Source organism: Vipera berus (assembly GCF_964194415.1).
Source record: "Vipera berus genome assembly, chromosome: 1".
In the NCBI taxonomy this organism is placed as follows: domain Eukaryota; kingdom Metazoa; phylum Chordata; class Lepidosauria; order Squamata; family Viperidae; genus Vipera; species Vipera berus.
This window is the reverse complement of record NC_138202.1, coordinates 182,925,570-182,939,671: the sequence shown is the minus strand read 5'-3', so window position 1 is coordinate 182,939,671 and position 14,102 is coordinate 182,925,570. Positions and strand designations below refer to the sequence as shown.

The 14,102-nt window shown below is 42.3% G+C and overlaps 1 protein-coding gene across 7 annotated transcripts in view; it reads left to right on the top strand.

The window, feature by feature from the left end:
- IKZF2 (IKAROS family zinc finger 2) overlaps window positions 1-14,102 on the top strand; it is a 175,562-nt gene that overhangs the window by 89,409 nt on the left and 72,051 nt on the right. For all 7 annotated transcript variants that reach the window (XM_081340965.1, XM_081340964.1, XM_081340970.1 and 4 more), the window contains one exon: window positions 13,248-13,415. In XM_081340965.1, coding sequence (XP_081197091.1) covers window positions 13,248-13,415 — 168 coding nt within the window. The remainder of the gene's footprint in view (window positions 1-13,247; window positions 13,416-14,102) is intronic.

The following is a 14,102-nucleotide window of genomic DNA, read 5'->3' as shown; positions in this document are numbered from 1 at the left end:
AATTGATCATAGCCTCTGACAAACTGTAAGCATCTGCACCGTTCTTGATTCAGATGGAGATAAAGTTGTATATCATTTTTGTGTGGTATGGATGGCACCACAGTCAAAATTCCTGATTTCTTCCTCCAGTGTTTTATGTGAATTTTGAGTAGCAAGAATCAAAGGATAGCATCCTATATATAAACAATAATAAATGCTTAAGTTACTCTCTAATATTGGTCCAGCAGAGAGGAATGGAACCTCTGATTTCTTCCGGCTCCCAAATCACTGAGACATCTATCAATGTTTCTTATTCATTAGTATCAAACACTGCTGAGAAGTCTAGAAAGATTAACATGGTAGTATCCCCTATCCTTCTACTGTCAGAATGTCACTGTCTTCCCTTGCTATATCCAGGCCCAAAGCAAGAGTAATTGGCTTCTTTCAGAATAGTGACACCTTGCTTGTCACCTTGCCCTGAAAGTGGATATATTTCAGTGGGTAGTAGAAAAATCATAGGATCCAGCTCTAGATCACAGCACAGCCTCTTTCAGGATATCAGTTCCTTGCATAAAGAGGCATTAATATTTTTCTCACCCATCTGGCTACTCTTTCCTGCCCAACTTAATCAGCTGAAATGGGCAAAGTTCTACAGAATGAAATGTCCTTTCTTTGATTTTCAATAACTTTCCAATTGTATAGGAAACCATTGATCTGTAATAGCATATTATACAGTAGCTTGTTTTTAGCATTAATTGGCAGCGATCAGCATCTGAAAAATTATTCTGCGTATTGTAAATACAGTATTAGTTATGACTGATTCTGTTCACAGAAAATAAAAAGCCAAATTGCTTCCCCTGCCTGTGTGGGAGAATGTAATTACTAGCAAACAACAACACAGTGTTACATCCAACATTAAGAAGCCTAGATCTGGCTATTACAGTTTGACGATCTGGTTTATAAGAAGAAAACATGGTAGCAGACATTGTGCAGATACAACATTAAGCCTGTTTCCATGCAACATACCAAATCACAATTTACTGAATAACCCATTATTGATTGGATTCACACAGCGTATCAAACCATAAACCTAAGTTTACAAAATGCACCGGCCAGCTATACACAATATGTCAAAATATAAATAATTTCATTTGGTGGATATGTGAATCAACCTATGACTGGGAAGTTCCAGAATCTGAGGAAACCTCAGTAAAAGTGATTGGGTCATCATCAGGATAGGCAGCTTTTATTTATATACTTGCTTATTACCTCTAATATTCTCTAATGTTGTTGTTGTTAGTTGCGAAGTCGTGTCCGACCCATCGCGACCCTATGGACAATGTTCCTCCAGGCCTTCCTGTCCTCTACCATCTTCTGGAGTCCATTTAAGCTCACGCCTACTGCTTCAGTGACTCCATCCAGCCACCTCATTCTCTGTCGTCCCCTTCTTCTATTGCCCTCAATCTTTCCCAGCATTAGGCTCTTCTCCAGTGAGTCCTTCCTTCTCATTAGGTGGCCAAAGTATTTAGTTTTAGCTTCAGGATCTGGCCTTCTAAAGAGCAGTCAGGGTTGATCTCCTCTAGGACTGACCGGTTTGATCGCCTTGCAGTCCAAGGGACTCTCAGGAGTCTTCTCCAGCACCATAGTTCAAAGGCTTCAATTCTTTGGCGCTCAGCCTTTCTTATGGTCCAGCTTTCACTGCCATACATTGCAACTGGGAAGACCATAGCCTTGACTATACGCACTTTTGTTGACAGGGTGATGTCTCTGCTTTTTAGTGTGCTGTCTAGATTTGCCATGGCTTTCCTCCCCAGGAGCAAGCGTCTTTTAATTTCTTGGCTACAGTCCCCATCTGCAGTGATCTTGGAGCCCAGGAAAATAAAATCTATTCTCTAATATTAAGCCTCTAATATTTTCTAATCTTCTCTAATCTTATGCCTTTCCATTTTATGGAAACATAATCATGATGTTAAATTCAGATTTTTTTAAAAAAAAAGTGGGGAAGGGGAGAGAAATTCCAAAAGCCCACAAAGGATTAATAAGCAAAAACAGGAAAGAGAAATTGAGAAGTGAGGAATATACAGTCTAGAGCAAAATACGACTGCATATTTTCTTGAAAAGACTAAAAATGGCTCAGAAATAAAACACATGCATTGTATATAGAAGACTGTGGGATCACTATGGTATCTCTGTTAAAAAGGATCCCAAATGGTGAGGGAAAACTCTTCCTGAGGATTTGCAAAGTTGGTGCCATTTATAACACATAATGCTTAACTTAATACTCAGCTCTAGTGCTTCATCTCACAATAATGTGGTTTCATACATTCAAGAAAACATTTAATTGTTTGGATGTTTTCATGTAGAGAGCAGTGTTACAAAGTAATTGTCACTAATGTACCCTGGATATAAAACATAGGAATTCACTTTAAAGCAGTTTCAAATATTAGGTTGTGATATACTGGCAGAGATAATTTGGACATTTTGTACTTCAGCCACTTCAGCATTTTTCTAAAGTAACATTATGATCTTAAAAAAAGGAAAAAAAAGATTATATAAGCAGTGCTCTTCTCAGAGCCATTACATTTCCTCTATTGAGGGAATACTTTTTTGTTCTTTTTCAGAATAAAGCAGTGGCACATTGACTATTCAGATGTTCTCAACCGTACAGAAATTATTTCTGTTTTGATGTAATTTTGTTCTCTGTTTTTGCTGACCCCAGGCATTGCTTAGATGTTTTATCAAATGAAACTTTCCCTTTATGGAAAAGTAGTTTACATGTTTAAGTCTTTTAGTTTAATTTCAAAAAGAAAATAGTGGTTATTCCTAGGTAAAAGGTGGAACTTTCAGTGGTGGGATTCAGCCAGTTTGCACCACTTCAGCAGAAGCAGTAGCTAATTTTTTGTTGCACAGGCCCAGAATGGCCTTCCGGAAGCAGCATCCACACACAGAACCAGTTGTTCACATATTTGCATCCCATCACTAAGAACTTTATTAGTAGTATGTTAGCACCAAGGAAATTGATGGGCTGGCAGGGTTGTTGCAAACAGTGATCTAAACATGCAGCCAAATGAAGTATCTGATTTCTGAGATGGTGGAATGAATTGGACCTCTTTCATCTACAAAGGAGATACTGCATTATTTAGATTTTTTTAATCTTACCTTTATTATTTTAATCAATAACTCAAGGTGATGACCATACCTAATTCTCCTTCCTCCTCTTATGTTCCACACAATAATAATCTTGTCAGATGGGTTGGGATGAGAAAGATTGACTGATCCAAAGTTATCTACCTGGCTTTCATACTGAAGGTAGGACTAGAACTCACCATCTCCCATTTTTTACTTTACTGCAATAACCACTAGATCAAATTATTATCCTCTATGAAACCTTTTTCACTCATGCCATAGCTAAGATTCTGTCTAACATGCTAACTTGTTTACTTTTGCCAAATTTTATCTTCTCACTGCTGCCTGGCAGAGTCTGTTACCTCAGAACTCTTATCCCCCTATTGAGCTCCAAGTGTAAATTACTACTGAAGTAACATACGAGAGCTGTTTTGAAATATGATTGAACGATTTCAGAACTGACATTACACACACACTATCAGAACCCACTTCAGCCCACATCTTAAGAAAGAAGGACTCTTGGAGACAAGATTTTTCCAGCAGGAACTTTTACTAAGAAATAGGAGATAATAGACAGGATCTGAGGAATGCTCTCACAGATCGATATTTTTAAAGTGTCCCCAAACAAACCCCACCCCACAGTTCATTCATTCAGTTCCGGATCAGCCAAGCTCCAGGTTATAAGCCTATCATGGGAGAGGAGAGATAACAGTCCGTTTGCAGCAGGATCATTTCCACCCCCCTCATACTTCATTTGGAGAAACAAACCAGATTCCAGAGAGTTTCATTCCTCCCTTTTCCACCCCATTTCTTAGTTGCCCATAAGATGAGAGGGAATGTCTAGCGAGAAAGCAACTGATTATATTGTGATGGATAGCAAGGAGACAGAATATACAAAGGTTACATTTAAGGGAGGAAGTGAAAGCCATAAAACTCCATGCCTGTTCCCTCTTCCCCTTGGAATGGCAGAATCCAGGGGGAGATGAGATTTGCAGTTAGCTCAGAGGAGATAGTTAGAAATGAGATATAAATGGATTCTGACATCCTGCCCCCCCTTTAAAAATAGGAGAGATCCACCTGTAGAGGAAACAAAAATATAGCTGTTAGCCTGGTTTGCTGGGATATTCTGTATGAAACCTCTTTAACAATTTAGGTGCTCTAATGTGACATTTATTGACCCAATCGTTTTCTGAGGAGGGAAGGTGTTTCCAAGCTACTAGGTATTGAATTTCTCCGTGGTACTTTCTAGAGTCTAGGATTTCTTTTACCTCGAAGTGTTGTTCTCCTTCAACCATGATAGGAGGTGGTGATGGTGGGGTTTTTAGCCATAAGGGTGACTGTTGTTCCCTTTTTAGCAAACTGCAGTGAAAGATTGGGTATATCTGCCTAAGGTTTTTGGGTAGTCCTAATTCAACTGTTACTGGGTTTATAATTCTTTTAATTGGAAAAGGTCCAATATATTTTGGTCCAGGTTTTTTACAGGGTTGTAGTGATTTAAGGTATTTTGTGGATAAATATACCATCTCTCCCACCCTGAATGGTTTGGGATCGACTCTTTTTTTGTCTGCCTGTGTCTTGTATGTTTGTCTAGCTTCATCTAAAGCTTTTCTAACTGTTGGCCAGGTGTTTTGCAATTGTGCAATCCATTATTTCAGTGATGGGATTTCCAGTTCGTTTGGGATTAGTTCTGGCATAGGGCTGAAACTTTGACCAGTAGCTATTTGAAAAGGAGTGTAACCCGTGCTGGAGTGGACTGCATTATTATATGCCACTTCTGCAAAAGGCAGTAGGTCCGTCCAGTTTGTTTGCTGGAAATTAATAAAGCAACTTAAATATTGCTCAAGTACTGAGTTAGATTTTTCACATTGAGCGTTCGATTGAGGATGATGACTAGATGTCAGTCCTTGGGTGGTTCCTAAAAGGGATAAAAATTATTTTCAAAATGCCAACGTAAATTGCACCCCCTATCAGATATGATGTGTTGTGGTGCCCCATGCAATCTGCAAATATGCTGCACGAAAAGTTTTGCTAAGGCTTTCGCGTTGGGGATCTTTTGGCAAGGGATGAAGTGCACTTCACTTGTTTGGAAAACAAGTCCGTGACTGTCCAGACTACAGTGTTCCCATTGCTTTCTTGTAATTTCACTGTAAAATCCATGGCTATTTCTTTCCATGGGGCTGAGGGGTTCGCCACCAGTTGTAACAGTCCTGGCAATTTCCCTTGCAGCCTCTTAGCCATCGCACAAATTTGGCAGCTGGCCACGTAGCTTTCTATGTCCTTTTTCATGGATGGCCACCAAAATTGCCTTTTAGTTGAGTTTAAGGTTTTTACAAACCCGAAATGTCCTGCTGATTTTGTATCTTGGCACAGGTGCATGAAATTGATCCTCTGGGTGGCTGGTATGTATAACTTCTCACCCACCCAGGGTAGTCCATCTTTAATTGTGCACACATGTCTATTTTTCTGGAACCATTCATCAGTTTCCAAAGACTTTCGGAATTCTATTCCAGTTTGGCTATCCACCTTCAGCTTCATTTTAGCTTGGGACCTGATGGTGACTGGTGCTGCTGGTTGTTGTTCAGGTATAAGTGGTTTAGAGTCAGTGACTCTTGTGCTGTTGTTTTGGGGCATGCGAGATAATGCATCTGCCAGGAAATTCTCTCCCCTGCCCTGGTAAGTGTTTGAGAGTGAAATTGAATTGGTGAAAATGTTGGGACCAGCAGGCTTGCTTAGGAGTGAGTTTCCTGTGTGTTTTTAGTGCTTCCAAATTTTTGTGGTCTGTCCAGACCTGGAAGGGGATTTTATTTCCTTCCAGGAACTGGCGCCATTTAAGTAATGACCACCTCACAGCATATGCCTCCTTTTCCCACACAGCCCAACGTTGTTTTGTCTCCATGAGTTTCCTGGATGTATATGCACACAGTTGCAGTGCCCCCTCATCATTTTCCTATAACAATACAGCTCCCACCGCCACATTGCTTGCATCTGCCTGTGTTGCAAAGGGTTTATCAGGGTCCAGGGCAGAAAAAAGTTTCTTTAGCCTCTCGAATGCCACTTAACATTCCATTGTCCACTTCAGGGGCTGGCTGGGTTTCACTGCCCCACCCCATTTTCAACAAATTCGTGAGGGGCAGGGCTATTTGGGTGAACAAAGGGATGAATTGGCGGTAGAAGTCTGCAAAACCCAGGAAACTTTGCAATTGCTTCCTTGTGTGGGGTGGTGCCCATTCTAATACTGCCCTGACTTTCTCGGGGTCCATTTCGATGCCCTGCTGGAATAATGCAATACCCCAGGTAGTGTATTCTTTCCTGGTGGAATTCACATTTCGATAATTTTGCATATAGGTGGGTGGCCCGCAGTTTTTTTAGAACTGCTCTGACTAGATTAATGAGCTTCTCTTTGGTCCCAGTGAAGATAAGGATGTCATCTAAGTAAACCAGGACCCCCTTATATAGGTGTTCTCTTAGCACTTCATTGATTAATTGCATAAAGACTGTGGGGGCCTCTTGCAGTCCAAATGGCAGAACTTTGAACTGATATCAACCCATTGGACAATTGAATGCAGTCTTCTATTCATCTCCTTCCTTGATCCTAACGTGGTAGTATGCTAGTTTGGTAAAAATCATTGCTTTCGATAGGTGGGATAGCATATCCTTCATTAGGGGTAGGGGATACAGATTACTTTCCCTAATTGCATTCAGGGCATGGTAATCTACGCACAAACGCATATTGTCATCCTTCTTCTCCCTAAATAGCAACGGAGTGGCCACTTTGGGTTTGGCAGGTTCAATAAATCCCCTTTCTAAGTTTTTATTTATGAATCTTTCCATCTCCTCCGTCTCTTTAGGGCTCATGGAGTACAACCTGGGCTTCAGGAGTTTTGCCCCGGGTTTGATTTCTCTAGCACAGTCTGTGGGTCGGTGAGGAGGGAGCTCATCTGCCTGTTCCTCATTAAAAACTTCAGCAAGGTCCCTGTATTCTTCCAGTATTTTTGGTAACCCCTTCTCTTCTCCCACTGATGCTGTCTCCACTCGTCAGGTTTGGGGGGGCTTTGGGGTTTTAGGTTCACACGATCCCCCTCTGGGAAGTTGAGTTTTGCTGTCTTCCAATTTACCCAGGGGTTCCATTTCTTTAACCATTCCAGCCCTAAAACCATTGGGCATTCCACGCCTGGGGTCACTACAAATGTTACAGCTTCCTCATGGGTCCCCAGGGACAGGTGAACTGGTAAGGTGGCTAGAGTAGCTGGTACCCCCCCCCCCGCTATGGACCCATCTAACTGGCCAAAGGACATTGGTTACTTTAGTCTCCTCACTGGAATGCCCAAATTCCCCACAAGTGTCGGGCTGATGAGGCAGCAGGTGCAGCCAGAGTCTATTAAGGCTTTCACTTTGACCGCTTCGGGCATAGAGGGAGCTAATATAGTCACTGTCTTGAGGATGGGTGGAATGTATCCACTTACAAGGGTTTCGCCCTCTGAGCTGTCCTCCGAAGTGTCCACCACCCCTGCGGTGTAGGCCAGAGTTCCCTCCCATTCCTTGGCAGGGGCTGGGGACTCTACAGCTTCTATCGCCTCATGGCAGGCTCTTTTGGTTTGGCTGGGGACTTCCCTGATTTCCTGGTCGGTGATAGGTCTGATTTGTGCTGAGGGGTTTTTGAACGGGATTCTGTGGCACGGTGGCCCTCTCTCCTGCATTTGAAACAGCCCGTTGATTTCTTAGCCATAGCTGGTGGTTTCGCTGGCTTGCACATCTGCTTGGGAGGCTGACAGCCCCATGGATTTTCTTGGCAGTGCCTCTTCAGTAGGTCTATCTCCGCCTCCTCTGCAAGGACATACCAGTCATCGAGGTGGTGTGGGTCCCCTTGAGGTAGGCAAGCATCATAAAGGTCGTAGTTTAGCCTGTCTTTGAAATGGCTAAGGAGGATATCTTCCGGCCAGTTCAGCTTGTTGGCAATGGCCCGGATTTCTTGTGTTTATTCAGCCACTGACCATCTGCCCTGCCTCACTGTTTTGATTCTCTCACGGGCCTTACGGTCACCTAGGGGGTCCTCAAATCACCTTCTCAAAGAGGATATGAACCAGTTGAAGTCGTTGAGCTCTGGGGCATTGGAGTCATGCAGGTTCACCACCCAGTCTGCGGCTGGTCCCTCCAGGGCACATTGCATGATACGGATGTGGGGTTTGTCGCTGGGGATATCCCGTCCATATTCTTCCATATAACTGAAGAATTGAATTAGGAAAAACCCCAAGCGTGGTGGCTCCCCCATGAATTTACTTCCAGAGGTGGGAGTCTTTGAATGGATTGGTCCCTTTGCCACTGGTGGTATTACCCCCCCCCATCCTGATCCCCATCTGTGGGTCGGCGGGCGGTGGGTGCTGCTGAGGTGGTAGCTCTGGGTTCAGCGGACATCCCCAGTGCTACAGGTTCTAGATCTCCCTCCCACTGTCTCTCCAGCTACAGCTCCAGGCGCTGGTGCGGCTGCAGGACTCAGGTTTCTCCTCCCTTAGAGAGCCAAGCCTTTTTTAATCAGGTCAATAGCTTTCTCTAGGATCCAGTCTGAGTGTGGTGCATAACTACCGTTCTCCCCGCTTATGTGCAGGGAATTCTCCATCTCTTGCTTCCATTCGGGTTGGTGGTTGCCCCGTCTCAGGTTCACTTTCCTCGATACCTTTTCCCACTCGCTTTTACTTCCAACACCCATCAACCACCGTGGTTTGTGGTCGTGCATCTCCACCACCTCTTCCGTGGAGGAATATGATGCTTCAGCTCCGGATAGTTGGTGGGATTTTGTTCGGGGGAAAAGCTCCCTTTCCGTGGGACTTCATTCCTTCCCTGACTCATCGTTGGACATTGTATTTTTTGCAAAGTCCCCCAGTGAGGTTATTCCTTCCAGGTTGACTCTTAATGCAGATCCTGTCTAATGTCAGAACCCAGTTCAGCCCACATCTTAAGAAAGAAGGACTCTTGGAGACAAGATTTTCCAAGCAGGAACTTTTACTAAGAAATAGGAGATAGCAGGCATAATAGACAGGAATCCCCTCACAGATTGATATTTTTAAAGTGTCCCCAAGCAAAGCCACCCCACAGTTCATTCGGTCAGTTTCAGATCAGCCAAGCTCTAGGTCAGGGGTGTCAAACTGCCGGCCCATGGGCCGGACGCATCAAGACAAAATTGCACCCACCCCATTGCCGGCAATGGGGAAAAAGCTCTGATACGTCGCGTGATGTCATGTGACGTCGCGCGATGTCATGTGATGTTGCGTGACGTCATGTGACGTCGCAACTTTGACACCCCTGCTCTAGGTGGTAAGCCCATCGTGGGATAGGAGAGATAACAGTCCGTTTGCAGCAGGATCATTTCCACCCCCCTTGTACTTCATTCGGAGAAGCAAACCAGATTCCGGAGAGTTTCATTCCTCCCTTTTCCACCCTCTTTCTTAGTTGCCCGTAAGATGAGAGGGAATGCCTAGTGAGAAAGCAATTGATTATATTATGATGGATAGCAAGCAGGCGGAATAAACAAAGGTTACATTTAAGGGAGGAAGTGAAAGCCATAAAACTCCATGCCTGTTCCCTCTCCCCCTTGGGATGGAGAATCCAGGGGGAGATGAGATTTGCAGTTAGCTTAGAAATGAGATATAAATGGATTCTGACACACACACATTACACATAGCATACACACACACACACACACACACACACACACAGAGAGAGAGAGAGAGAGATAGAGAGAGAGAGAGAGAGAGAGAGAGAGATATCTACACATGTACACATATATACACACCCATGCTACATGAAAATAATTTGTAACTATATGGAGAAGAATATGTTAACTACCTTTCATTTTAGTCACTAGTTGCTTGTGTATGAATCAACCTGGAAGAAATAAAATAAGTCTATTACACATCCCTTGCCTAGTCTCCTGGAAGCTTTTCTTTTTAGACTTGTGGTGATGTAACACCCCCAGTGTAAACAGAAGTAGGCAGTAATTGTGGTTATGAAATATAATTAGCTGCTGAGCTGCTGTACTCTGGCATGATATTAATATGTATCATGAATTATTTCTTAGCCTTTTATGAAACTTGTATACAAAATTCTACAAATAGGTTTTGATATATAGGTATTGATTGGGGCATAGCCAAGGATATTACCGTATTTTCCGGCGTATAAGATGACTTTTTAACCCATGAAAATCATCTCAAAAGTTGGGGGGTCGTCTTATACGCCCAGTCATCTTATACGCCGGAAAATCAGCGAGCCCAGGAAGGCACGCCCTCCCCTCTCACTGTGGAGGAAGCAGGGCAGGCTGGCATCTGGCGGGAGTCGGCAGGGCAGTCCTGCACACACGCGCGCTCCCCGGCTATTAAGGAGCACTCCTTAGCAGCCGGGGAGTGCGCGCGTGTGCAGGACTGCCCTGCCGGCTCCCGCCCGACGCTCTTCCCTCTTGAGGCAGCATCCCCGAGGACTCCTTAGGAGCCGGGGAGCGATGCTGCCTCAAGAGGGAAGAGCGTCGGGCAGGAGCCGGCAGGTCAGTCCTGCACACGCGCGCACTCCCTGGCTGCTAAGGAGTGCTCCTTAACAGCCGGGGAGCGCGTGCATGCGCAGGACTGCCCTGCCAGCTCCCGCCAGACGCCAGCCTGCCCTGCTTCCTCCACAGTGAGAGGGGAGGGCGTGCCTTCCCGGGCTCGCTGATTTTCCAGCGTAAAAGACGAAAAGTCTTGAAAATCATCTCAAAAGTTGGGGTGTCGTCTTATACGCCCAGTTTTATACGCCGGAAAATACAGTATGTCAATTACCTAAAACCATCCTCAGTAACAGAATTGCCAAACTGTAATTTTGAGTCATCTTCCAGAAACATTCAATACTCTGAACAGTGAAGTTCTTCCTTAGTTAAGGATATTAAATGATTGTACCTTGAAAATCAGAAATAAACTCCAGGTGGGGGGAACCAAAGGATTAATCAACTCAGGAGAAAACACACAGGCTGTGTTTGGATCCTTTCTGCTTCTGTTGCAGAAAACCACAGACACCCTCATGCATGCAACGTATATCCTTCCTGCCTGATTCAGATCTACTGAATAGGAGTCTTTCTCTCAGCAGTTGGTTTCATAGCCAAATTCTTGTTACCCTTAGGAAGTTTTTTGTAATATTCAATTAGAATTCATTCTGCCAGTTATTATTCTATGACCTGCATGCTGAATCAAAATACACTTTTTCTTCCCAAGTATTTGAGAGAACACACCAAATTTCTTCCTTCTCTCTTCATCAGCCTAACCTGTCCCTGATTGTACTTAATGCCCATTCATGAAACTTACCATTTAAAAAACCCTTCTTAAAAATGTATTCAGAGCTGGTTATTCAAGTTTGAGTTTAACCAATTCAGAAAAAAATAGGTTTATTACTTCCTGGGATTTGGAAATTACACTTATGTGGATGCAACTTAAAAGTGCATTTGTTTTCCTTTCATGGTACTAGCTCACATCCAAGACAGCACATTAGGGTTTGACAAAACTATCAGCTACTTCATTCAGTATGCTAGGGTGCAGTTCCCTTGGTATGTGAGATTCATTCAAATAAAGAGACAGTCCTTGATCATGATTCTATCTCAAATTTAATATTGCTCCTTTACCCTACTTGTTATAATTTCCTAAAGAATGTGTCTTGTTTTGATGCAGTAGATTGAATTGAGTAGTTCCAACTTTTCTTTGTTACCTATTAGCATTATGCTGTCTCCAATGAGCTGCTTCTTTTATTCTTTTACTTTTCTTTTGGTTTGGACACATTCAAAGAATCCACTTTGGATTTTGTTAGCATCCTTCACTAGCTTTTAATTTATTCCATTTTTTGCTTTATTGCGACTGGTTGTACAGTCCTAGACTACTTCTTGTGTACTATTTCTTCATAATGTGACCTTATAGTACCCTACATCTGCCCTTTGGGGGAGGGTTGAAATATATAAGATGGTATTAATCTTATATAAAGCTAAATTAATCAAGTGTTTCACAATTAAAAGAAATTAGGGAAACCACTTTGTATCTGTCAAAGAAAAGCATGACATTTTTTTTTCTCTGACCGTAGAGCCCTTTGTGCAAAAATTGGCTACCTTCATATAAGTCCCTGGGCCTGAACTGTCAAGACAGAAAAGGCTTGAATATCAGGAATGACAAGTAGACATATTAATGCTATTAATAGTCATATGAAAAGCTTTGCAGATAGTTGAATTAGAAATGTAATTTGATTTCTAAAATCTAAGTTTACAATTTAGTTTGAATTCACAAGAACTGAAACTACAACCTATTAAAATAGGTTAGTATTAGTATTAATTAGCATTAATTATATTTATATTTGCTAACCTGTAAAATGTACAGCTTCAGATTGCTTAGAAATTACTTCGCTGTTCCCTCATGAATATACCTAAATTATTTTAAAAGAACAATAATATAAACAACAATGTTCTTTCCTTGTTGCAATGTTAACCAATGTGTTACTTTGTCAGTCACATCACAACATTGCAGAAGAATGTTTTGACAGTTACAAATTGAGGATTCCCTCTGCCATGTTTCAAGTGGTTCTTTACTTGCAGATAGAGAAATGTATTTGGCCATGATAATGTCTGCTTGAATTGTGGAAGAGAATTTATCATTGATGAAGCTTAAAATATCTGTATACAATTCTTACATTTGCAGTTTTAATTTTGTGGTAGAAGATAATTTAATGCTTCATGATTTTCAGATGAGTTTGTAGCTTTTTCTTGGATTCTGCAGGGTTGTATGATATACTTAATTTGATCACTGGTCCTCCTAAGTGTTTCTGAGCTTTCCTTTTCTACAGCTGATAACTGTCCTTTCCTTAGCATAGCTCTTGTCTGCTTAAAGTATTGCAATTGTCCCATTTAATTTTAGATGCCTACAATAGCTGAATAATGAAGTCATGGGGTTTGATTATGAAGTCATGTGGTTTGAAAAAAAGGCTACGAAACAGCTGCTAACTAAGGTCAATCTAGCTGCTATGAATTGGTCCCTTATTTTTCAGATGGTTGTAATATATGTTGAGGATGAAGATTTTCAGCCTATCTAGATATTAATGGTCTTTCAATTAGTGTTTCTTAGGTGTTGTTTCTCTTCTTTCATCTGCTATAGGTGAGCGTCCCTTTCACTGTAACCAGTGTGGAGCTTCCTTCACCCAAAAGGGGAATCTACTGAGGCACATCAAATTACACTCTGGAGAAAAACCATTTAAATGTCCCTTCTGTAGCTATGCCTGCCGAAGAAGGGATGCCCTCACAGGACACCTCAGGACACACTCTGGTGAGTTTCTTGTATTTTTGCTTTTAGCACTAATGCCAGACTGAACTCTGCACAACAGTGTTCTTTCAATCAGTCAGTCCATGTGTCAGTCCATCTGGATCTATAAAGTCTCTGTGGATTGAGTGTGCAGGTTCTGAGGCAGCGTGATTTTGTAGCTCTGTGCTCTGAATTTGTGTCTAGGCACAAAGGTCAGAGACTAATCTTGTCAACCTATGTGCTCTAACATTGAGCTTGGTGTCTCTCAGAACTCCATTAAAACTGACCACTACTTGAAAAGAGGCTTATCTCTTATTTTCTAATTATAGTACCCTAGTGCTATAGATGAAATAGCACTAGATGAAATTGGATCAAAACTGAATTGGGGATTAAATATTCTTCGAAATTCAGAATACTATTATTATTTTTTATTTTTTTATTTTAATTCCATTTATATCCTGCCCTTCTCCGAAGACTCAGGGCGGCTTACAAGCTTAGCAGTAGCCTTCATTCTATGTATATGCCTGCTTATTAGGGCTTTCACACACACCCCAAGCGGCATTATTACAAAGTCAGCTTAATTGCCCCCAACAATCTGGGTCCTCATTTTACCTACCTCGGAAGGATGGAAGGCTGAGTCAACCTTGAGCCTGGTGGGATGTGAACCTGCACTAATTGCAGGCAGCTGGTGTTACTTAAGGAGGCATTAGC